Source organism: Dermacentor silvarum, chromosome 3 (genome assembly GCF_013339745.2).
Source record: "Dermacentor silvarum isolate Dsil-2018 chromosome 3, BIME_Dsil_1.4, whole genome shotgun sequence".
Lineage (NCBI taxonomy): Eukaryota > Metazoa > Arthropoda > Arachnida > Ixodida > Ixodidae > Dermacentor > Dermacentor silvarum.
The window spans coordinates 89,114,740-89,141,153 of record NC_051156.1 but is presented as its reverse complement, the minus strand read 5'-3'; the positions used below and the strand labels follow the sequence as shown (position 1 = coordinate 89,141,153).

Below are 26,414 nucleotides of genomic sequence, written 5' to 3'. Positions count from 1 at the left end.
TTTGCGCTGTAAGTGTTACGTTGACTGGGAAAGTGTTTGTGTTGGAGTTTTTAGTCCTTGCCCGCTGTTCGCACGATGTAATTCTCGGCATAGATTTTCTTCAACACTGTGGCGCTTCTGTAGACTGTGGAAATGGGGCAGTACATGTGGCTGAGGTGCTTTTACCCGCGCTTTCTGAACAAAGCTCGAGTGACGAAGAAAGGGATTCTCAGTGTGCTTGATGAAGTGCTTGCCCCCTCATGGTGCCTAACGCCCGTTCGTGTTTGTGCGACTACTGTTGACGCTGCTTGCGTTGACCTCGTGATTAGGTCCCTCAGCATTAACTGTGCTAAAAAATGTATACTCGTGCCTTGCTCTGTCATGTGCATGACGAGAGGAGTCGCAGCGCTGTGGGCGCTGAATTGTTCCGCCATGCCAGTAGTACTGCCTGGAGGCATAAAAATTGCCCTTTTCGATGAAGCTTCATGCAGCTCAATAGCAGTACTCACAGCAGAGCCCTCTTCTGCTTACTCTCTATGCGATTATCGTCCTTCTGAAGAGCTGATTCTCGGTATGATCAGCAAGGCTGTCTGCGCATCTGAGCGTCAAGCACTGGTACAAGTCCTGTCCCGACATCTTGCTGCATTCGATTTTACTCACGGAGATGCGCCACTTGATTTACCATCGTCACGAGCTCACCACAGAATAGATACCGGCTCAGCACACCCCATTCGCCAGAAGCCCTACCGCGTGTCATTCACCGAGCGCAAGGTTAGCGCAGAACAAGTTAAGGAAATGATGAACAAAGGTGTTGTTCAAGAGTCGTCCAGCCCACGGGCAGCTCCAGTAATCCTCGTCCGGAAGAAAGATGGCTCCTGGAGATTCTGCGTAGATTACAGACGCCTAAACGCTGTGACGAAGAAGGATGTCTACCCACTACCGCGAAGCGACGACGTCATCGATTGTTTACACGCTGCTTCTTGTTTTTCGACGCTTGATCTACGATCGGGGTATTGGAAAATACCCAAGGAACCTAAAGACAAGGAAAAGACCGCATTCGTGACCCCAGATGGCTTATTCGAATTTATTGTTATGCCTTTTGGCCTCTAATACTCCCGCCACCTTTGAAAGATTCATGGATACAATATTACTTGGCCTAAAGTGGGAGATATGCATATGTTACTTGGATGATGTAATCTTCGGCCGCACGTTGGAATAACATAACGCCCGCCTGAGCCTTGTTCTGAGTTGCATCGAGAAAGCTGGACTAGTTTTAAACTAAAAAAAAGTGTCGGTTTGGCGAGCGTAAAGCATTGGTTCTGGGACATCTAGTCGACAAGGATGGCGTCAGACCCGATCCTCGTAAGAATGAAGCAGTCAGCTCCTTCAAACCACCACAGACAGCACGAGAACTTCGCTCCTTCATTGGTCTATGTTCCTATTTTCGTCGTTTTGTAACCCGATTTGCCGATATTGATCACCCGTTGACATCTATTCTGCGACAGGATGTAGCCTTCACATGGACACCGGAGTGTGACGCATCATTCTCACAACTGAAGTTTATACTAACGTCAGCACCCCTCTTGCGTCACTTCGACCCATGTTGTCCGACTGAAGTGCACAGCGATGCTAGTGGAATAGGAATAGGAGCGGTACTTGTACAACGTCACAACAACGCCGAAAATGTCGCTGCATATGCCAGCCGTTGTCTGAGCAAGTCGAAGCGCAATTATATGGTTACGGAGCAGGAATGCCTGGCAGCTGTTTTCGCCGTGCAGAAATTTCGATGTTTTCTTTACGGAAGACCATTTAAGATAGTCACCGATCATCACTCTTTATGCTGGCTGGTTGGTTTGCGTGATCCCTCAGGTCGACTCGCGCGCTGGGCGCTGCGCCTTCAGGAATATGACTTCGTGGTGTCATACAAGAGCGGACGTCGTCATGCCGACGCAGACTGCCTTTCTGGCATTCCTCTTGTGACTTCCTACTTCGAAGCTGAGAACTTTGATGACTGTCTCGCTGCCATTACTCGTACGTTCCCCGACGCGGCAGACTTTCAGAGAGAGCAACGCAATGATCTCAACCTGGATCCGCTGTTTGCCGCCGCTCGTACTTCTCAAGGCAGCGGTCGCTTCACCATTCGTGATGAGTTGCTCTATAAGAACAATTACTCCGGGAATCAAGCACGTTTTCTTCTAGTTGTTCCCGAGAGTATCCGCTCCGACGTCTTACGCGCCATGCATGACGATGTGACATCTGGTCATTTCGGTTTCGTGCGAACGCTACACCGCACGCAAGAGTGATTTTACTGGCCCAACATATACCAGACAACCAAACACTATGTCGCTAGTTGTGAAAAGTGTCAACGTCACAAGCAACCAACCACCGCTGTACCAGGTTCCCTGCAGCCATTGACCCCGCCCAGTACACCTTTCGAAAAAGTAGGCATTGACCTTATTGGTCCATTCCCGTTATCTAACAATAAGAACCGTTGGATAATCGTTTGCGTGGACCATCTCACACGGTACGCAGAAACTGCAGCCGTACCTTCTTCCCCCGCTGCGTGTGTGGCATTCTTCCTGCTGTGTTCCGTAGTCCTTCGTCATGGCCCGCCGCGTGTTATCATCAGTGACCGTGTTCGCCAGTTCACTGCGGACGCCATTGAGGAGCTACTTCGTCTGTGCACTTCTGAGTTCCGTCACTCCAGACCGTATCATCCACAGACCAATGGCCTCGTTGAAAGGACGAACCGAACACTGACCAACATGATTGTCATGTATGTTTCCTCCAACCATAAGAACTGGGACGACGTGCTGCCCTTCATAACCTACGCATGCAGCACGGCGAAACATGAAACCACGAACTACAGCCCATTTTATCTCCTCTATGCAAGGCTGCCGTGCAGCCCTCTCGATACTTTCTTAAACTTTATTCTGCACTGACGACGATTCTGTGTCAAAGACTGGGTGCCTCGCTGAAGAAGCCCGCCGAATAGCCCGTCTTCGTACTTTGGCCTCGCAACACCGTTCAAAGGACCGTTACGACGAGCGTCACGGGCCTGTTTCGTTCGCCAAATGCGACTTGGTGCTTCTTTGGACACCTCAATGCAAGCGGGCCTTGTGTCAAAAGTTCCTGTCCCCCTATTCCGGACCATGCGTTGTCCTGGAGCGTTTGAGTGAACTTTGTTATGTAATAGCTCGCCTCCTGGGCAATGGCTGGCGATCAAGTAGAAGGCAAGCGGCTCATGTTGCTCGCCTGAAACGTTTTTACCCTACTGATACCTCCTAACTCGCCCTACGGGTTTCGTCTGCTTGTGGGAGAATGTAACGAGCATACAAGAATCAGTTGGAAAGAAGAGGAGGATGAAGTGCTTCTAGGCCGGATTGCGCGGTCACCATCATCCATCTCCTGTAAAGTCATTTCTGCACAACTCTCCGTAGCAATATGTTTGTGCTAACCCAGAGCACAGAGATTTCAGTAGCTCAGAATATCCATTTATATTAAATTTGTAGATATTAAAGGATCCTACGACAATGTAGGCCGAGAATTGTTATGGAATATTCTCAAGCACGAAGGCATAGATGGCGATTTCGTGGAGTTGCTGAAGGAGATATATAGAGAAAACTGAGCACAAATTGTATGGGAAGGCCGAAAATATACTGAAACGATGGAAATTCCCCAAGTAATAAAGCAAGGATGTCCTCTATCTGAATTGTTGATCACACTTTATGTTACGTGTCTAGAAAGATGACTGGAAAACAGTGAATTAGGATTTAATTTATCCTACATCAACGCTAGCGTTCGCAAATGCCATTCTATGCTTCAAATCGGATATCTTGTCGGAGTTTGAAGTTTACGAAGGATCGTTAGGCCGGCTGGCTTTAAGAGCCCCCGCTAAACAACATATCAGACAGTGCAGGGTGACATGGGTTGACCCTCGTTTTAAATCAGAAATGCGCAAAGCAAACTTAGTTTTCAAGAAAGAGTCAGGAGCATGGATCAAACTAATGAGGCGGCTAAAGTGCACCGTTATCTGTACCTGAAAAGCGCGGACACAGCATGGAGGAAGAGGTCAAGAAAGTTGGCAACTGTGTACAAGGTAATTGAAAGTTTAATAGACAACCACGAGACATCAGAAAGGAAGTGATAAAAACCGAATACAGGAAATTCGATGCAAAAAATAGAAATACAAAGACCATGGAGATTTACCAGAATGAGAAGAAAGAATTTATACAGGAAAATCTGTATGAGAACACGAAGGGAAGTGCCTTGCTATTTGAGGCTCGAGCTAGTTCGCAAGAAGATAAGCCATGCGTATTGACCCTTTTCCCGGCGCTCTCGTGGGCGCTGCCATGTTTGATCACGTGGTGACGCGTCCATTGCTTGTCTCAGCTGCCTCCGTGTTTACAATACAAGCGCGTTCCGCCGCGGAGCGGCGCAGCAAACCTCCGTTTCGACGCATATCGTAGACGGTGACTGTGTGGACAACACGAAGCTTTGGCCACAGCTTTAGAGGACATGTAAGCGCTTTCAGAGCTCATTACGCCTTGTCCAAACGATACGAGCAGTGTATAAGGTGCTTGTACTACAATTGGGGCTAGGAATGTATTGCAAGCTGTCCAAACGTTCCGCTTATGAATTAAATCAGGATCAGTATGCTCTTCCTTCTTTATTTGGCAAACTTTTTGAAGAATTGGCTTGTCATGTTTCTCACTCAGTAAGGTTCCTCGGTTCCTTGGTGCGGCCACTATCTGATTGTGTATTTTCAGCCTAATCGCTCTTGGGTGTGCTCTGCTGCGATAGATTTGTTCTTGCTGCGCACAAAGCTTAGAATGCAACTGTTCTGCACTTTAAGGTAGCTTGTAGCAAAGACGTATTATCACTAGCCACTCAGTTACTCTGTGGACCATCACGAAACGTTCAGCTTCCAACATTTGTGTCTGCTAGGTGTAGTCGCCGTTACTCATCATGCTTCGGCACATTGATTCAAGTCAGAGCCCATTCACTTATTATTCATACGTAGGCGATAGGGTGGCCGTAAGTTTACGTGCCAGTAGGGGTGAATTTGTGTAGATAACGTGCGAGAAACTTACTATGCCATTAAGTGGCGCTATTTCCTTTTGTAACGAGCGGTACTTACTGTTAAGTACTGACGTTCCGGAGTTGAAGTCCTTTCTTTGATGGTTAGCTATAGAGCGCTGGCGGATGAATTATCTTTTTTTATCGTCGAGTAAAGCCGTGCATCGCGAAGTACCGGCAACACAGGCAGTCCTTATGTAGCAGCGGTGACACAGGTTGATTCTGTTCCTTATATATTCCTTATATTCGCAGTTTTGATATGCGAATAATTATTTTTGCAGCTAACTACCGCACACGTCTTCCCTTTACCGTTACGCACTTTGCAGCATGAATTGGGCACGGCTCACTAGCGAACGCCCACTTGCATTTCCGACAGCTGATCGCACAATAGCAGGGCCGAAGCAGTAATGGTTTCGTATTCGTGCGCATTCTCTGAGGCAACGTATGGCGCCCCGACGAAAGCGCCATCTCGTTCCTCTAGAACAAGCTGCTCAGCGAAAAGGGTCAATATTCGCACAATGAGGCATGATGAGGCAAAATGAAGCAAACATTCGGCGGCATACGAAGGGATTGATCCAGTGAGACCCGTAGGTGACTGAAACCTCCCAGGAGATCTTGGATTTATAGCGGATCAGCTCGACTGCAGACTGGATTAACCTGTCAGCAGTCGAGATAAGGAAGAGACGTTTAGAGTATTGGGGGAAAAAACCAGGGATCTGTTGGAAGAGTGATACTACCGGGATCGTTACAGGCATAGGTAGTGGTACAAGGTAGATAGAGAAATATTGAGGAAGAAAAAAACGATTAAATAGGTATATACAAAAATGCTAGAATGAAAAGCATGCCTAGCATACCTGAGTAACTCAAGTAGGCTAGGTGACTATTTGTCACCACGCCGTTTCCAAGGGGATGCCAATAAATCATGATCATCAGCATCGAGTGTGACCTAATTGGCGAAAATGCACGAACAGCAGCAGCAGCAACATCAGGCAGCAGCAATGGTCATCAAGAGAGGCGCGGCGGGGTCCGCAAAGAAAGATTCGCTCTAAAATAGATATAGCAAGTCAGGAATGACAAGCGTTTCCACTGGTCTTCTGTCGGAAATTGCATAGCCGGTGCCACGTCGACTTTGCGTTGACGACGCCCGGAAATTATGAACCGGGAAAGATGCCAAAATCTTAACTACATTGGTTTTATTGCGAGAGCAGTTATATGGACACTCTAGGCGCATTTTGCCGTCGCCGTCGTTGCCGTCGCTGGGATTTTCCGTATGAAGTACAATTGAGATAACCACGTCGCTGCGCTCCGTGTGCTGTATGTACGAGTAAAAGCGTGTGAGGGAACCGATGATCGTGGCTCAATCTCGCCCGCTCAGAGGAGGAAAGCGTGGACTACGCGCGCCGTTTTACACCGGGCGTTGTACACCGGCGGCAGCAACTACGTTGTGCGCTGCCGCGCGCGCCCACCTTAAAAGCGATCTGCGTTGGGGGCAGACTGTAGTTGCGCCGATGGCTCATACCTTTGTGCGTGCGGTGTTCTCGCCGCTCAGTTTGGGTTGAAGCGATAGACAGCACGATGGTTGCTTCGTTCGCTGCTTCTAGCGCGCTTTTCCACGCCAGCACTTACACAGCCAGTGTCTGCGGGCGTCGAATGTGATGTGTTCATGCTTGCCTGTGGGCGCTGACACCATGCGTGTTTATTAATTAGTAAGGCGAATGTTCGAACATTTATACGACTCATAAAACTACTATCCCTACTTCGTATAGCTGCCTACTAATTTGTTATCGCAATCGATGTCTCGCCTTTCTGCCGAAACTGCGACTCTTGTTTTTATCTCGGAGAACAGCGTATTTAGATTTAGCTGAAGGTGAAGGACGAGTACTTTCAGAATCGCTTTCCGATCTTGTACCAAAGCGCGAACGCAAGAGATGCCGTCTCGAAAGCGAAGCGAAGGTGTGGTTGTCACCTATTTGAAACATGTAATTTGATTTCACCGAATCGGCGGGGAGACACATAACTACTACTGCTCAATGCCTTTTCGGCGACGCGTGAGTCTCTAGGGAATCGCGACACTTGGTGAAGGGTATATGGAGCTTCGGAACATCACTGACACCGGCATTGTTACGTGTTGTCAGTTTGACATGCTTTTATGAGTGTTTGGTGATTATCTTTTGTTGTTCTGCATTTATCTCATTGTGCAGCTAGTATTCATCATCATCATCAGCCTATATTTTTATGTCCACTGCAGGACGAAGGCCTCTCCCTGCGATCTCCAATTACCCCTGTCTTGCGCTAGCGTATTCCAACTTGCGCCTAGTATTACCATGTACCAGCTAGTATTACCATATAATAAAGACCAACTTTAAAGAAGGGAAACTGTGCCTTCCACAGTGGTACGAAAATAAGAAGCGGCAGCGCATGTAACTCACTGGGGTACCCGACAGATGGCGCTGCTCAAACAGGAAGCGGAAACCTTATTTTTTTTAGTGCAAAATTCAATATGGCCGTTTTTTACCGGTCGCGCACGCTGGTACGCGCCGCGCTCGCCCGGCTGGCGCTGCGCCGTGCCTCAGTGCCTTGCCGCTTAGCTTGTGGGTTCTAATTGCCAGGAGACCAAAGAGCCTCCTACTGACGCCCATACAAACAAGCCACAAGTGAGTGAATAGGACGTACGACTTTATTGGTCGAAGACAAGCAGTGCACCTTCTAATCCAAGAGCAGCAATAAAACTTGCATGTTGAGATACGCTGAAACAATAAACGCGAGCTCGTAAACTGCTCACTTTCGTCATCGCATATGGCAGTCCGGTAACGTGCGACAACCAGCAGCGCAAGCAGATTGTGTCCCAGATGTTTGCACCGACAGTGACCGTTGAAGATTAGCAACTTGCATACCGAAGCAATCGGGTGACGCAGGCATCCGTGGCCGCACCAAACACAGCAACATGAACAACCGTGCGTTTTAGCATTACCTCCTTTCCAAGCTGCACGTTTATTCTTGTCTTATCGGGGCCGCTATTATGTCACTGACACTCGGTGCCCCATTTTCTCTCAATATGCACAAGTCGGTTTCGTGGGCATCACCTTCGGCAGCCACTTTTGCGGGCCTTTCCACCCAGGTCGCTATCAACTTCATACATTTCCGACCATGTAAGCACGTATGCCAAATCATGGCCAGCGAAGGCCACAAGCACAAGTTGCACACGGCGGCAGCAGGAAAGGACGGAACGGTGAGCACCAATCACGGTGCGTGTAAATTGGAGTCTATGTCGCTGCGCGGACTGCAGGAGCAGGTGATTACCTCGAGAGACTGCTTCCCAATGCAAATGACCAGGCCGCCACATCTAAGAAACGTAATGCAGCGACCATAAACAAGTGATATAACAGCAAAGTGAGATTCCGCATTCAATCACCGCATAAGGTTCAGACAATACACTGTACATTGGCCAAGATCCACATGGTAACAGTGAGGAATGACATACACGGGTCACTTAGGCGCATTCAGCAGTGCAACTAAAGGCACAGTGCTTGTGCTTGCCTTCGTTGCCCATGGTGGTCTGGTAACAAGCGACAACAAGAAACGCAAACCGATTGGGCAGCATATCCCACCTGTTTGCACCGACAGTCATCATTGAAGATAAGCAACTTGCATTGCGAAGCATTCGGCTCACGCAGGCATCTGCTGCCGCAGCCAACACAGCGACATTGACTACCCAGCATTTTAGCGTTAACTCCTTTCCAGCCTGCACGTTTCTTTTCTTTCGGGGGCCGCTAATATGTGACTCACACTTGGTGCCCCACTTTGTCTGAATATGGAAAAGTCGGTTTCTTGGGCATCACCTTCAGCAGCCACTTCTGTGGGCCTTTCCACCCATGTGTCTATCAACTTCATACACTTCGGACCACGTAAACATATATACTGCTCTCTGTTGACGCCAAATCACGGCCAACGAAGGCCACAAGCAAAATTTGCACTCAGCGGGAGCAGGAAAGGATGGAATGGGGAGCACAAATCACGGTGCGTGTAAATTGGGAGTCTATGTCGCTGTACGGACTGCAGGAGCACGTGCTTACCTCGAGAAACTGCTTCCCAATGCAACTTACCAGGCCCCCCAAATCCGAAAAACGTAATACAGAGACCACGACCAAGTTTCTGCAACCAGATTGTGCAATGAACCACTTGAGTGTAGCTTCCACAAAAACCCAGGCTATTGAGCAAGAAGAGCAGTCGTGAACGAGACCAAGAATTAAATATGGGAATGAGAAAGCTTACATTCGGCAAGCCACTCTGCTCTGCAAGCAGGGAAGTCCAATAACGTTAAGAAAAGTGAAATGCTACATAGCACACGGTGCAAAGGTTAATGCAAGAAATATGCCGATACCGCATCTGCTATTTCAGGAGAGGAATTTAACATGGCAACGTTCAGTAGAGAATACTGCTACAAAGATGTTATGCTAATAGACAATGACGGGTCTTAAGTATGAGTAAAGGATCAGTTCACCTTTATTTTTGGATAAAGAAGAAGAATGATATCTAGCAAGAATGGGGAATGTAAAAGCTCGCATTCATAGAAAAAATTTATACTTGGCACAAATTGAATTTGACAAGGCCAGGACGCTGATTAAGGAAGGGCAAACTGATGGAACTCTTTTGGCCAGCATCGTCCATGCTTGTTCAGAGGTTGCAGGCGCACCTGAACACGAAGAATTCCTTTTGCTGAGGTACCTGAATGACTCTGCTAATATTCGTGCTGGTGGAATGATGGCTGAGGCTATATTTAGTCTTGATACAGTCCTACGTAGACTTGGTTTCTCATCCAAATACTTCTGGATCCGCTTCTTTGTTCGTGGTGTAAAGGCCTTTTGAGTTCGGCTCCAGCCCCTTCCTGTTGGTGCAGATATATGAGGGCTCCTGTGATGAGGGCCAAGACGTGCTTGGTGCAGACTCTCCTGGGGCAGAACAGTAACACATGAGATACAGCAGAGGTTAGCCAAACTCGTGTAGTGCTTTGTATGTTTGAATCAATTATGCTACACCGTAAATATGAACAAACATTGATATCATCTGCTACAGACAAATGGCAATGTATCTCAAGAGTAGCAAGCCAATACAGCGTATATCAAGCATATTTATTTCTGAACCCGGTGTTGTTTACCTTGTAGTAGCAGCAAAAGTCCACACGATGACCTGGTTGTAGCAGGCAGTAGCTTCTCTTTAGTGTGCGTAGTTTGTTGCTTTACACTGGTGCCATCCGCTTTATTTTAAGTCTGGTAGAGAAATTTTGACTGCATCACAAATTAAAAAAACAACATTTCGCAATGTGCAATGCAAAAAGATGTGATTAGATATATTGTAATGGTTTGAGGCTGCACAACACATGTAAACGTACACCGTTTGTTCTAGGGAGCTTAAGCAGCATGTTAATTAACCAAATATTGCTACTGTCCATAAAATTGATGTCTGCATAACTACAATGCGTTTGCACACCTGAAGTAGTATTAGGATCACAAATGAAAACATTTTTGCGCTCATTTATACACTAGAAGAGATCACACTGCTGGTTCCACAAGCAAACGCATGAAAGAAATGAATTTCATGTATTACAACTGGTGCATTCTTTTTCTGCACGACCGCGATGCACCGCTCCACTACTGCAAAAATAAATGCCATAAGGTAAACCAAACTTAACACCAAGAACACTTGGAACCAACAAGTACGAAGTATGAGTAAATATTATGCGTGCAATTGTTTAATACATTACATTCAGTACTTTCACTTTAGATTACCAAAGGTTTAATCGGTTTTGTGGACGAAAGAGGTTGCCGGCGGACTCGAAGAAAAAAAAAACATTGATAAGGCTACTCAGTCGCCCAAGGCCACGGCTACAACGAGATGAAAAACGGGCTGCGCGTTGCGATATTGCTCTCTTTCTTTCGTGATTGTGTGTATAACGAAGGTCTCGCAACTACAGGTTTATTTCAGAAACAGCAACGTAGGGTCCCGACTATCCATATGTAATGCAGGAATTAGTATGTTAACTTGCCTCCGCCTGTGAATTAACGAGACGAATATTAAATAACGATTCAAGCAGCAATGTTAAACGACTCACCGGTATTGCCACCCTCAGTCGCAGCAGAATCCGGTTGCCGTTTCGATGTATACTTCTTCCGCATGGTTCATGACCAAAACCTAGCTGTCGGGCTTACATCTGAGCTCGCAAACACGTCACTTCACCCCAAGTTAAACAACGCGAGGTATCGAAGCTGAATAAAGAGGTGTCGAAGTGCAATACCACAAATAAGTAACTAGCATAAGTGTACCAACCAATAGATCCGTGCTTGCCGTGTCCCGAAAATACGGGTAAATATATTACATCCAGGCGAGAGGTCACGTAGGAGGTCGATGATGATGAAAGTTATTTTGCGTTTATAATGACAAAAAAAAACAATAGTGTTACTACTCAAGAGTAGGATGTATAATTAGGAATAATAAATATGTACTCTTTGTCATAAAATAAAAACAGTTCGATAAGTGTGGGAGTACGTTTGTAGGTTGAAATGGATGGATGGTTGGATGAGGCTGAACCCTTTAAATCCGGCGGTTGCATACGCCACCTAGCCATGACTTTCAACATATTTTGCACTTTGTGGTGGGTGAAATTTCACCCCTGGCCTTGATTTTAGCCACCTATCAGATAACCTCCGTTTGGTGATTTCTACCCGCTTAAAGTCTATTTCGCCTTCACTGTCCCTAAACCCCAATGCTTTGAAAAAATCAGCCCCGTTGTTTGCACGGTAGGGTTAAGCCCTTCACATAAAAGTATGAGGTGTTCAGCCGTTTCCTCTTGTTCTCCACACGCACCCCACAACGTGTCTATACCTTGGTACTTGACTCAGTACATCTTAGTCCGCAATACTCCCGTCGTGGCTTCAAAGAACAAAGAGCTTCCCCTAGAATTATCATAGATATTTTCTTTGGCAATTTCTTGCTTGAAAGTTCTGTATGTTCCCTGTGCTGATTTCGTCTGCGTCCCTGTTTTCCACAGACCCCACTCTGTTTCTTTAACCTTTTTCTTAACCGCTGTTCCTGGTTTGCACCCCTTCTGCAGTCCAAATATTTGATTGACAATTTTGCGCTTACTACGGCGCCTCTAGCGGGAGACGACGGAACTCACCGGGGCAATTTTTTTGAATACGCACTAGGCTTGGTTTATTAGCCGCACCTGCGTGGTCGATTTTTTCGCCCTCTGTGGCCATTTGTTGAACTTGAGTGTGTGAGAGCCCTGGTATTATCTTGTAAGCTAGTACGAGTTCAGCACTTTTCCGCATCCATCCTCCGGATTAACCATGTCTCGTGGCAGGCATACGCTTGGTAGTATCGGGTAGTAATGTAAATCTCAAACTACGCTACTGGAGTAAGAAACTGTGGGTTAGATTGAAGCGATTGCAGCAGGCAGGAAAAGCAGGCGAAAGCTTGCACTAGGCCGCGAAAAGCTCAAGACACAGCGAAGCTGGTCGATTGATGGCGTTTCTAGGTGGTAGCTAGGTTATTTCTGTTTCTTTCTTTCTCTTTCTGTCTCTCTCTTTTTCTTTCTCTTTCTTTGATTTTGTTTCTCTCTCCTTATTTCTCTTTCTTTCTCTCTCTCTCTCTCTCTCGCTCTCATTTTCTCTTTGTCTTTCCTAAAAGAAGTTGTGTTGCAATCGTCAATACAATCCAACCATATGATTCCCATAAATTCACGTTCTGCAAGCGTGTGTGTATAGCGCACACGCTTGCCTTCGGACCAGTGGTTACCCGATTTCGAATCCTGCCTTGCCGAGAAAGTTCATTTTGTTTTATTTATTTTTCTCAGGCTTCGAGCGTAAACGGGCCAGGAAGACGTCACGGCGCATTCGCAGTAGCGCGCAGCTGGCGGGAGCTAGGCGGAGCCGTGTCTGTGTGGCGTCACCTGATTGCCATGGCTACGGCGCGGCAGTTTCGTGCCACACGCACAAATTGCGGCTGGCTTAAACTGTGGAAGATGACGACGATGCTCGAGCCAATGCTGATGATGATAATTTCGGGGCACACGCACAAATTACGGCTGACTGAAACGGCTTCGCTGTTAAAAATTTGAACAAATCTAGGTGATCCTAGAAACGGTGGCTGGCGAGTGCTACAGGTCCAATGAAACTAATTAAATATGGGTGTTGAAACGGAATGTGGTGAGTCTAGTGGATTGCCAGACTCGAGTAGATAATCCCAGTCTGCGTGACTAGCATGTTCACCGTGTTTCTTACTCCTTTCAAAACCTCCGGCTGACGCTTTCTCTGGCGGTGTTACCTTACTCAGAGTTCAGTCTGTTGAACTCCTTGCCGTTGATGCAACACTTTCTCACGACCAGTCACTAACTTGCTGTCTCAAGTGTCACCCTGCGGCTTAGAATGGAGAATTAGAAGCTGTGACTCTATGGCCGTTTTCGCTGCAACTGTATTGCATGGCTGATCGCCAAGCGTACGTGTTCGCCGAGGGTAGAAGTGCAAAGGCAGCGTAGAACTTTGACGCTGCACTGAGCAGGCAGCGAACCGATATCCGTACGACTGTGCACGCTCTGACATTGTTTTATCTAGCAAAGAGGACCCAACAGATGGACAGCCAGAAGAAGAGAACACATGCTTTATTCAAGTATCCGTTATATTAGTGCGTGCTAACGCGTCGAGAGTATTGTGCATGTCACATGCATTGTAACAAAACAATAGTCTGGTCGCATACAAATGATACCTTCGTCAAACGACTAGCCGAGTGAATAGCAAACACACGGCGGGGAGCATGCAGCCCGAGTGATGTCGACCAAATGTTTCTTTTAATGTTCTGAGCCGTGATACAACGAACATTTCGCGTCTTATTTAGACCATATTTTGGGGAATCCTCCTAATACATCTGATAGTCGCGTACTGGCATATCTTCATAAGAGGTGAGCGGAATCACAACTGCAATCCACTTTTGTATTGTATTAGAGATCAACGTGAACAGGTCTATGTTTTCTTTCTTTTGCTTCTTGGTATAGCAATTACAGGACACGTGAGGCAAGTTCCCACCGTCCGCACCCCCGGGGACCGCGGTGTCGTGGGAGCAAGCGCGGCTCGCACGACCAGGCTTAGGCTTCATTCCGACCGGCGATTAAGGATGTCGCGCGACGTATCGCGCCTGGTGACCAAAAAGGTGACTGGTGTTTACAACGACATGTGCAACCGGACAATCGTCACATTGGGAATGACTTACGACCGAAGCTTTTACTGTCCGCTCGCCACGTAAATTAAGCGTCACTGAATATAAACGTTCTGTTCCTACGTACCTGTGATTTGGCGACTGAAAAATTAGCAGTGAGCGCCCGACCCAAAACCGCGGCTTTACGTGAAAAGCGGCCATTAGACACCATTTGCCACTGGTCACTTCGAGACCCTTTTGTTCGCTGCGACCTCCTCAAGTCGCCGGAGTTAATGAGCCTTTAGATTGTCTCCAGAGATAAGAGAGATGCGCAGTGCGATTGCTTGTGGAGGTACCTCTACGCTCCTCTCAGCCGGCTCTCTAGTGTAGCCAGGACTGCATTTTGCCTGCCACTTCTTGCGTGAATGTTGTGCGCGTGTACAATAATTAGCCTTCATTTTGTGCAGATGTGTTGTATATATACGACACCGTAGTGCTTACAGTGGCGGGAGCAGAACGGACAGTACGCTTCGAGGTAGAAAGACTGACGGTTATCTTCGAGGCACAATCTTTCTATGTCATCTCGTACACCAGTGAGGTGGAACGGCACATACGCCTCGTCATGCACATCCTCGTCATGCCAGCGTTGTGAGACGCGTGGTAGCTGCCAGGGCGCTGTTTGTGCTGCGAAGCAAAAGTTGTCTCGCCTACTGCGTCACGCCAGCCTGTCGACCCAACATGGCGCCCCCACGTATCCTAAGAACACCGTCTGTGGAGCTTGAGGTCAGCTGTAAACCTCCCTAGCGCTTTCACTGCTTCGCCCTGATATTTACACTTTCTCTTATTGTTCTAGAACCGCATGGTGGGGCACGCTACTCATCATTGCCTACTTCCTTATTGCTGCCGGCTTAGGCCTCATCATGGCTTACTGGTACCGGGACTGCGACCCTTTGCTAGCGGGCAAAGTCGCTACTACAGACCAGGTGTGTTGACATGTTAGGTTACGGTTCTCTAATCATTATTTAGACATTTTTATGGCTTTCCGAAAACAGAGTCCACATTTAAGTCATGGTTCTCGCAGTATTGCTTCTAAGGATTCCACATTCGCGAAATATTGCTATTGAACTGTATCGAATGGTGACGATATCTATGACGTACGGTGATTGGAACAGAGATAAATCCTTGCAGTTACCTTTCTTTGGCATTATTGTTTACTGAAGGGAAAAATATGGTACAACTTTCATTGTGACAGTATGAAATACTCCTATGTCATCTGTGATGATACTCCGCCTGCAGATTAGGCAGCAAAAATCCAAGATGTACGGCGAATCTCAACAGCCTCTCACTGTTTCCATTAGGTGGCTGCGACCAAACGTGGCAGCATAATTCATCACAAGATTATATCGCGTCTAAATTACAAGAAAGTGCTATCGTTTTGAAATGCTTATAAAACTGCGCGATTGCTTCTGCATGCGTTCGGAGTTATAGTTAGCTCTTGGACTTGAAGTTTTCAACCTAAACTTCCTAAGCGGATAACTGTACACTAAAAAACATTGATTGATTTTTGTTTTGCTGCAGTCCAAAAAAGACGTGACATTTTCTAAAGTGTAAAGTTCGGTCGTAAGTGGTCATTTTGTCGTTGTTCATTGCATTAAGGTTCCATTTGCACACAGATAGCCGACAGGACTTGAAGCGAGTCGTTAATAATGACATTATACAGGTATTTAAAACGTACCTTGGCAATTCAGATTAGTCTCATGTTTATGCTGAAGAAAATCCGCCAATACCATACAATGTCATACTAAGGTATATACAATGTATGATTTCTTTCCGTCCCTATGGTCAGACGAAAAAGCTAGGAAGCGAAGCGTTACTCATCATCTCTCAGAGCGCATTCATCCGAAAGACAAAATATTTAATACTTCACAGTCTCGCGAGCCTAAAATACTCAATGGTTTAAAACAAGAAAAAACTGAGCAGTGACCTGAAGAAAGCAAAGTTATAATATTGGCACATGCCGTGGCTATGCGCCACAACCACTCAGGTCAACAACAACAACAACATGCCGTCACATATGAGCCATCTGCTGTGGCACGTACACGCTTGGGGGTAGGAAGAAGAAGATAACGTTCTTTTTTTGGTCTGGTTCCGATAAAGACGTGGACTTCTGGCTTTCTCTTTTGTTTCGCCCGCGACATTACAAGTGGATGTGCTAGGTAAATGCCCCGTCGCTACAAAGTTTCAGCCGTTACTCCTAGCACCTTACAGACAGTCACAGCTCCCACAGCAAGAAGCAGCCGCCGCCTACAAAGACTACTACCCGAATTCGTTCCCTTGTCATCGAGACTGGAAATCGCAATGTCAACGACCACTACAAACCAGGCGAGACAAACCCACGTTGCCCAGTATTCTCTCCCGCATGCTTTTCATGCGCCACAGACACCCAGAACGTTCCACAGAGACACTTTTGAAGATGTTGACGACTGGCTGGACCGCTTCAAACGGGTTGCCAGCATCAACGAGTGGGATGATGTTCGCAAGCTGCGGAGAGTTTACTTCGCGCTAGAAGACTCTGCGAAGACGTGGTATGAGAATCATGAGGGTTCCTTTGCGACTTGGCAAGAGTTTAGCCGACAGCTCCGAGATGCGTACCGCAACGCCGAAAGAAAGGAGAGAGCTGAACAAGCCATCTCTTCTAGGAACCAGCGGCCTAACGATAGAATCTCAATGTTTGTCGCGGACATGCTTCGTGTTTTCGGACGCGTAGACCCTGCAATGGCCGAGGAAAAGAAGGTGTGACATTTAATGCGTGAAGTGAAAGAACAGCTTTTCGCCGGACTCGTACGCAATCCACCAACAACTGTGGCTGAGTTCGTGAGTGAGGCAACCACGATGGAGCGTACTCTCCAGCAGCGGTCGTCACAGTACGAACGCCACGACATCACGGCTACTGCGTTCTCTCTTTGTTCCGACAGCGAGAAGCAGGCCCTCGCAACTTCATACGAAGCGTTGTGCGTGACGAACTGCGGCAACTCCAAGCAGTGGCACCAGTGGGACCCCAACCACCTATGACAGCACTTGCGGACGTCATCTGGAGTGAAATCCGACAGGCGGTGCAACCACTCGCACCATCAAGACCTGAGGTCCCTGTGGTAACATATGCGGCGGCGTTGAGGGCTCCGGCACCACCATCTACAGATCCCATCATGCGTACAGTGGACCAGGCTACACATCTGTTCCCGGACACCTCTTCGCATCCACTACCCGGCTCAAGGTACCCTAGCGTACCTACGTATCGACCACCTGATCACGCAAGACAGAGCGCTACTAAGGCAAGTGTAGTGGCGCTCGTCGGATAACCGTCCACTATGCTACCACTGTGGCGAAGTGCGTCACGTGTACCGCGACTGCCAGTACCGCCAGCTAGGTCTCCGCGGCTTCCATCCCGGTGCGCGGTGCCCACGTTACGGTGAGTGTCCCCCCGAAATCGAAGCGTATCTGATGGGCCAGCGAATTCCATCGACTGTTCAGCGCCGCCAATCGCGATCACCATTCCCTCACCGGTCCGTGTCACCTAGCTTGCCCTCGTCGTCTTACGCTGTCCTAAGGAACTGCTCACCGAGTCCCCACAGGGGAAACTAGGAACCGCGACTTCTGGTGGTGAAGTCGCTTTCCAACGAACATTACAATAACCTCCCTCGACGCAAGGACCCGACGACGATCGTTCCGGTTTTTCTTTATTTTCCGACAGTACTAAGATTATTTCTGCCGACATCGCCGTAGTCGGTGATAATCATGCTGTCACTGCCCTCGTCGACACCGGTGCCGATTATTCAGTTATGAGCGGCGCACTGGCATCTAAATTGAGGAAAGTCACCACGCCATGGCAAGGGCCCCAGTTACGCACGGCAGGTGGCCATCTGGTGATGCCAACTGGAATATGCACGGCACGTATTCGAATCAGTGTGTCGACGTTCACGAGGTCTTTTCTCGTATTACCTTTAGTCTCCCGCCCAATAATCCTTGGAATGGTCTTTCTTTGTGAATACGGCGCAATAATTGACTTATGGGAGTTGCTGGTGTCGTTAGAGGACCCTTTTCCTTCTGAAGCTGACATCACCTAAGTACCGAAGACCGCACTACGTGTGTCCGATGAATCCGTCACTCTGCCCCCTCGCAGTGGCATTTTGGTGTGGATTGTGAGCAAGACGTTCCCGACGCTGTATTTGCAGAGGCAAATTTGTCTTTCCTCTTTGCACGACAAATATGCGTTGCCAGAGGAGTTATTCAGCCTCGAAACAGACAGGCTCACCTGCTGGTCACGAACTTCAGTGAGGAATATCGTCATCTTACAAGACGCACCGCGATTGCATACTTTGCTGAAATTGCCGACGTCAACGGTCCGCCAGTATTAGCTGCCCTTTTGCCGTGTGACCATTCTCCCAAGGCGCTTTGCGAGCACTCTCGATGTCAACCCGAACCTACCATCAGAACAACGAGCAAGGCTTCTGGATGTACTTGATTCTTTTCGAGATTGTTTCGCTACAACGACGAAAGTTAACCAGACACCGCTTGCCCAGTATCGTATCATCACCAAACCTACCGAAAGGCCCGTTCGACAACATGCCTATAGGGTATCGCAAAAGGAACAAGACGCTATACGTCACCAAGTGCAGCAGATGCTAAAGATGACGTCATCCAACCATCGACCAGTCCCTGGGCTTCGCCAGTTGTGTTAGTAAAGAAGAAAGATGGTAGCTTGCGCTTTTGCGTGGATTATCGAAAATTAAATAAGATCACGAAGAAAGACCTTTATCCCCTGCCCCAAACAGATGACTCCTTGGATCGTATACGCAACGCTCGCTACTTTTCTTCGATGGATTTACGCAGTGGCTACTGGCAAATCGCAGTTGACGCGCGTGATCGTGAAAGACCGCTTTTACTGCTCCTGACGGCCTCTACGAGTTCAAGGTGCTTCCTTTTGGGTTATGCTCAGCGCCAGCTACTTTTCAAAGAATGAGGGACACGGTTCTCTCTGGACTGAAATGGCAATCGTGTCTCGTTTACCTCGACGACGTGGTGGTTCCTATCGGACACGTTTGCACAACACGCCAGCGCCTTCAGACAGTTCTTCAGGCAATTCGAACAGCTGGACTTTCTCTAAAACCTGAAAAATGTCATTTTGGGTACGAAGAACTGAAGTTTCTAGGTCACGTTGTGAGCCATGTCGGAATCCGCCCAGACCCCGAGAAAACGAGCACCGTCGCCACATTTCCCGTGCCAACAAATAAGTGCGATCTACGCCGATTTCTGGGGCTCTGTGCGTACTACCGACGCTTTGTCAAAATTTTTTCTAAAATCGCTGAACCCCTCAACCAACTTACGAAGGAAGGTATCCCGTTTGTTTGGGGTCAAGAGCAGGCCCTCGCATTCGATACCCTCCGAAACCTTCTCCAGGCCTCACCTGTACTCGGTCACTTTGACGAAAACGCTGACACGGAGTTGCACACAGACGCCAGCAACGTCGGCCTTGGAGCTGTCTTGGTTGCAGTGGCAAAATGACGCAGAGCGTGTGATTGCCTATGCGAGCCGAACGTTATACGCTGCTGAGAAAAACTACTCTGCTTCAGAAAAAGAATGCTTAGCCGTTGTCTGGGCCATAACAAAGTTTCGGCCATACTTGTACGGTCGCCCATTCAGAGTAGTCAGCGACCACCATTCGCATTGCTGGCTCGCGAATCTCAAAGATCACTCAGGTCACCTGGCACGACGGAGCATTCGACTGCAAGAATTTGACGTCACCATCGTTCACAAGTCCGGACGCAAACACACCGACGCTGACTGTCTCTCACATGCACCAGTCGTAAGTGCCCCCGCTGACCTTAAAGAGGTCGACAGTTTTCTTTCTGCCGTATCAGTAACAGACATGGCTCATACAGCACGACGCGACGACTTGGAGCTCAGCCCTCTCATTGACTACCTGGAACGGCGCACGTCAAGTCTTGCTCGAAGATTCCCACGCGTGCTAGCCTCTTTTTGTTTCCGGGATGGCGTCCTTTATAAGAACTTTGACCGTACGCAAGCTACATACCTACTAGTTGCGCCGACCTCGCTTCGTGACGATATTTTACGTGCATGTCACGACGAACCATTGTCCGGACACCTGGGGTACACACGCACGTTGGAACGAATTCGCCGCTCTTACTACTGGCCATATATGGTGGCGTGGAGCAGAGGTAGAACACCCGACTTCAAATCTGAAGGTCGTCAGTTCGAATCCTGCTCCAGTCCACTACATTTTTCAGGCATGGAGTGGTGCCTGACACCGGCAAAAAATATATTGCCGAGAGCTAGTGGGGCTATACTAGTTCAGGTGCAACTAAACTAGGCAGGCCCACTAAGCTGCATCAAAGTCACTCCCTCACCAGAGCAGGAATTGGCCTCCCTGGTGCAGTATTCGGCCACTACCTCCCAACATGACTCCGACAATTAACCCATGGCCCACAGTTCCCAGTGGCTGCGGAGCACCTGACCAAGGCGGTGGTCAGACCTGCGACGTGACAGAGGGTGCTAAGAATGTCTGGGTCCGGACAGGCCGCCAATGGAAACTGAACTTGGAAACGTTCAACACGCGCATCCTCTCGAGTGAGGCTAGCTTAGCAGGACTATTTGAATAATTATCAGGCATTGCCTAGGATATTATTGGCCTAGTGAGGTTAGACGAACTGGTGAGGCTTACACAGTGCTGACTAACGGCCCCGTCCTCTGCTACAGATGTCTTCCAGATAAGAGAGAATACGGGGTAGAACTTCTAGTTATAACAACATAGCGGGCAACATTGATGAACTCAACAGCATTAATGAGAGGGTAGCAGTCGTCGTAATAAAGCTGAATAGGAGGTACAACATGAAGGTAGTAGAAGCCTACGCCCCAACACCTAGTCACGATAATAGAACAGTTTTATGAAGATGTTGAATTAGCAATGAGAAATGTGCAAACTCAGTATACTGTAGTCATGAGCGACTTCAATGCAAAAGTGGGGGAAAAGCAGGTTGGTGAGCAAGCAATTGGCAACTACGGCATCGATTCTAAGAATGCAAGAGGAGAGATGTTGGTAGAATTCGCGGAAAGGAATAGGCTCCGAATAATAAATACATTCTTCAGGAAGCGCAGCAACAGGAAGTGGACCTGGAAAAGCCGTAATGGAGAAACAAGGAATGAAATAGATTGCATACTCTCTGCCGATCCAAGCATAGTGCAGAATGTAGAAGTGTTAGGCAAGGTAAAGTGCAGTGACCATAGGTTAGTCAGGTCTAGGATTTCTCTCAATTTCAATAAAGAAAGAATCAAATTCGTCAAGAAGAAACAGGCTAACCTAGACGCAGTAAGGGTAAAAGCAGACCAATTCAGGCTGGTGCTCGCAAACAAATATGCAGCTTTAGAACAGGAAGATAAAAACAACATAGAGGGAATGAATACAACCATAACTAGGTTGATCTCAGAAGCAGCAATTGAAGTGGGATGTAAGGCACCAAGACAACGAGTAGGTAAGCTCTCCCAAGAAACAAAGGACGTAATAAAGAAACGACAAAACATGAAAGTGTCCAGCTCAACAGATCAGATAGAATTAGCTGAACTGCCAAAACTGATCAACACGAAGAAAGTAAGGGATAGTCGAAATTATAACGTGGGAAAGATTGAGGAAGCCGTAAAATATGGACGCAGCATGAAATCAGTAAGAAGAAAGCTTGGCATAGGACAAGGCAAGATGTATGCGCTGAAAGATAAGCATGGTAATATCATCAGCAATTTCGATGACATAGTAAAAGCAGCGGAAGAATTCTATACTGACCTGTACAGTAGCCAAAACAGCCAAGCTACTTCCATTCGAAATAGTGATGTACCGGATACAGAAGCTCCTTCTATAACTAGCGATGAAGTTAGAAGGGCCTTGAAAGACATGACCAGGGGAAAAGCGCCTGGAGAAGATGGAATAACAGTAGATTTAATCAAAGATGGAGGAGATATCATGCTTGAAAAGCTCGCGGCCCTTTATACGCAATGCCTCAGAACTTCAAGTGTACCAGAGAGCTGGCAGAACGCCAACATTATACTTATCCATAAGAAGGGAGACGTTAAATAATCGAAGAATTACAGACCCATTAGCTTGGTTTCTGTATTGTATCAAAAATTCACCAAGATAATTTCCAACAGAATCAGGGCAACACTTGACTTCGGCCAACCAAGAGAACAGGCTGGCTTCAGGAAGGGATATTCTACGATGGATCATATCCATGTCATCAATCAGGTAATCGAGAAATCTGCAGAGTACAATCAACCTCCCTATATGGCTTTCATAGATTATGAAAAGGCATTTGATTCAGTAAAGATACCAGCAGTCATAGAGGCATTGCGTAATCAAGGAGTACAGGAGGCATACGTGAATATCTTAGCTTCCACAGCTAAGGATTCCACAGCTACCTTGGTTTCCACAAGAAAAGTAGAAAGTTACCTATCAAGAAAGGGGTCAGGCAAGGAGACACAATATGTCCAATGCTATTGACTGCATGGTTAGAAGAAGTATTCAAGCTCTTAGACTGGGAAGGCTTAGGAGTGAGGATCAACGGCGAATATCTCAGCAACCTTCGGTTTGCAGATCACATTGTACTATTCAGAAACAATGGAGACGAATTACAACAAATGATTGAGGACCTTAATCAAGAAAGTGTAAGAATTGGGTTTAAGATGAATATGCAGAAGACAAAGGTAATGTTCAATAGCCTGGGAAGGGAACAAGAATTCAGGATCGCCAGTCAGCCTCTAGAGTCTGTAAAGGAGTCCGTTTATCTAGGTCAATTACTCACAGGGGACCCTGATCATGAGAAAGAAACTTACAGAAAAATAAAATTGGGTTGGAGTGCATACGGCAGGCATTGCCAAATCCTGACTGGGAGCTTACCACTGTCGTTGAAAAGAAAAGTGTACAATCATTGCATTATACCGCTGCTAACATATGGGGCAGAAACCTGGAGGTTAACCAAGAAGCTCTAGAACAAGTTACGGACCACACAATGAGCGATGGAACAAAAATCTTAGGAGTAACGTTAAGAGACAGGAAGATAGTGGTGTGGATCAGAGAACAAACGGGGGTAGCCGATATTCTAGTTGACATTAAGCGGAAGAAATGTAGCTGGACAGGCCATGTAATGCGTAGGATGGATAACCTGTGGACCATTAGGGTTACAGAATGGATACCAAGAGAAGGGAAGTGCAGTCGAGGACGGCAGAAAACCAGGTGGGATGATGAAGTTAGGAAATTTGCAGACGCAAGTTGGAATACGCTAGCGCAAGACAGGGGTAATTGGAGATCTCAGGGAGAGGCCTTCGTCCTGCAGTGGACATAAATATAGGCTGATGATGATGATGACTACTGGCCACGTCTCGGAAAGACTGTGAAGCAGTACTTTCGCACATGTCGCGACTGCCAACGACGTAAGACTCCACCTGTGCGGCCAGCAGGACTGCTACAACCATTAGCAATACCACAGAGCCCATTTCACCAGATTGGTAAGGACTTGCTGGGATCCTGCCCCACGTCTTCGTCCGCTAATCGATGGATTGTGGTCGCTACCGATTACCTAACACGGTACTGTGAAACAAAGGCACTCACAAAAGCTACCACAGCAAACATCGCCTATTTTTTAGTGCACAGCATTGTCCTCCGTCACGGAGCGCCAGCTGTCGTCATTACTGATCGTGGGACAGCTTTCACCGCGGAGATGCTAGAGGAAGTCTTGAGGCTAAGTGGCACAGCACATCGCAAAACGACGGCTTATCACCCCCAAACAATTGACTGACTGAACGCCTGAACAAGACAATCGCGGATATGCTGTCAATGTATGTAGCCATTGACCATAAGCACTGGGACGATATCCTTCCTTACGTCCCTTTTGCGTACAATACCGCAATTCAAGAAAGTACGGGCTTTACACATTTTCGCTTAGTGCACGGTCGAGAGGTCACCACGATGCTCGACGCCATGCTCCTTCCCGACAACTTGGGAATGTTTCACACGGATGCGGCCATGTTCGCCCCGCGCGCCTAGGAGGCAACCGTCAACTCGCGCGATGCCGTATTCAGTGTCGCCAAACCGCAGACGCACGCCGCTACAACCTTCGGCACCGAGCGGTCGCCTACAATCCTGGTGATGAAGTGTGGTGTGGACCCCCATCCGACGGCGCGGCCGGTGAGAAAAGTTGCTGCGTCGTTACTTTGGTCCCTACAAGATTGTACGGCGACTCAGTGACGTTACCTACGAGATTCTCCCAGAACGCACCCCAAGAAACTCGTCGGCTTCCTCAAACTAAAGTGGTTCATGTTTCTAGACTAAAACCATATTTTGCGCGCCGTGACTCGACCGTCGAGGGACTATACTACATTGACGACTTAGCGTCGTTCTTCTTGTTTTAGTTTTTTGTTCGTGTTTGTTGTGTCCTGTGTTTTTTTTTTTACTTTTGTTCCTTCTTTCACAATAGCATAATGTTATTTCGCGTTACGACACATTTTTTTCGTTTATATTGTAACCCTCATTTTGATATATTTTTTTACCCTCATTACAGCATCGAGAGGATGCTTCTTTAGGAGAGGGGGTAAGGGCACATGCCGTCACATATGAGCCATCTGCATGTGGCACGTATACGCTTGGGGGTTGGAAGAAGAAGAGAACGTTCTTCTTTTTTGGTCTGGTTCCAGTAAAGGACGTGGACTTCTGGCTTTCTCTGTTGTTTCGCCCGCGACAATATTACACGCGTCAATTTCAAGCATCTACGAGCAATGATCGTAGAACATGGTACATATACCTGCGAACCACCAGGGTCATCTGAGCGGAGTGTGCCGCATGAAATCATTGTAAATGGCGGCAAGTACTACGGTACCGCTCCAGCGAATTTAATTAATAGTCATTGAGTCAACGCGCGCGCTCTAATTTTTACATTCGATTTTGTTCCCTCAACGCAATGCTAGAAATTATTTCAGTCTTAGGTTAGCGATATTGTATCTCTTACTCCTACGTCAGAAAGCGAGACCTCTTCCGTTCTCGATTCTCTGAGTAACAAATCAACTGATGCAGCAGATTACATTAAAGCCTCGTCTATCAAAGCACTTGCTCACGTGATATCTGGTCCGTTTTCACACAATTGTAACAGAATATCATCCATCGGTGTTTTTCCTGAAAGTAGCTCATGTTTCCTGTGATCGTTAAATGTATGAAACGCAATTACTTATATATTATATGCCAATTATGTTCGTATATGATGTTTACAAAGTGGCTGAACGTATGATATATAAGCATCTAACCAATTCTCTGTTGGATAAATGTGTTATTTCAGATAAACAACACGGCTTTCAAAAGCAGAGATTGACCAAAATGGCATTATTAAGAATCAAGGATACAATTATAATTATTATCAAAGAAAAAGAACATCTTACAATTGGCATATTCTTAGACTTTCGTAAAGCCTTTGATTGCATAAAACATATTATTTTACTAAAGAAACTCCACGTATATTATATTCGGGGCAGAGCACTAAACACTGTGCATAGTTACCCTGAATATCGATTCCAGCATACGTCCTTGCAGGGACACAAATGCAAAAGGAGCGTATTTAAATATGGGGTGCCACAGGGTTCCATTTTAGGGCCGTTGTTTATTATTTACCTAAACGACATACTAAACATTCCTCTAACAGATGAAATAATGTATGCTGATGACAAAACATTATTTTTTTTCCGGAGTGCATCTTCAGGAACAGAACATTACCGCAAGTCATTGGTAGCAGACGTTCAGCAAATGGCTCTACCTAAAGCAGATTTACTTAAGCACGAAAAATAAAAACGAATGGTACAGTCTTTTATTTCAAGAATGAGGAAATAAATCACGATGTAAATTTTTCCTACTGTGGCTCACAACTTGAACTTGTCCCAAGTCATTGGTTTCTCGGCGTTACATTTAAGTACAACCTGAGCTGGACAGAGCACATGGATGACGTACGCACTAATATTGCAAGATCTGTCACTTTGCTACAACGGATTCGATACTTTGTGCGTGTCAAACTTTTGAAACAACTGCATTTTTCGATTGTACATTCACATCGTAGCTACTGTTTGTTAGT

General features: G+C 47.0%; 1 protein-coding gene across 2 annotated transcripts in view; it reads left to right on the top strand.

Moving 5' to 3' along the window:
• Window positions 1-26,414, top strand: part of LOC119444540 (putative sodium-dependent multivitamin transporter) — a 113,193-nt gene that overhangs the window by 27,826 nt on the left and 58,953 nt on the right. For both annotated transcript variants that reach the window (XM_049663417.1, XM_037708919.2), the window contains exon 8: window positions 15,098-15,227. In XM_049663417.1, coding sequence (XP_049519374.1) covers window positions 15,098-15,227 — 130 coding nt within the window. The remainder of the gene's footprint in view (window positions 1-15,097; window positions 15,228-26,414) is intronic.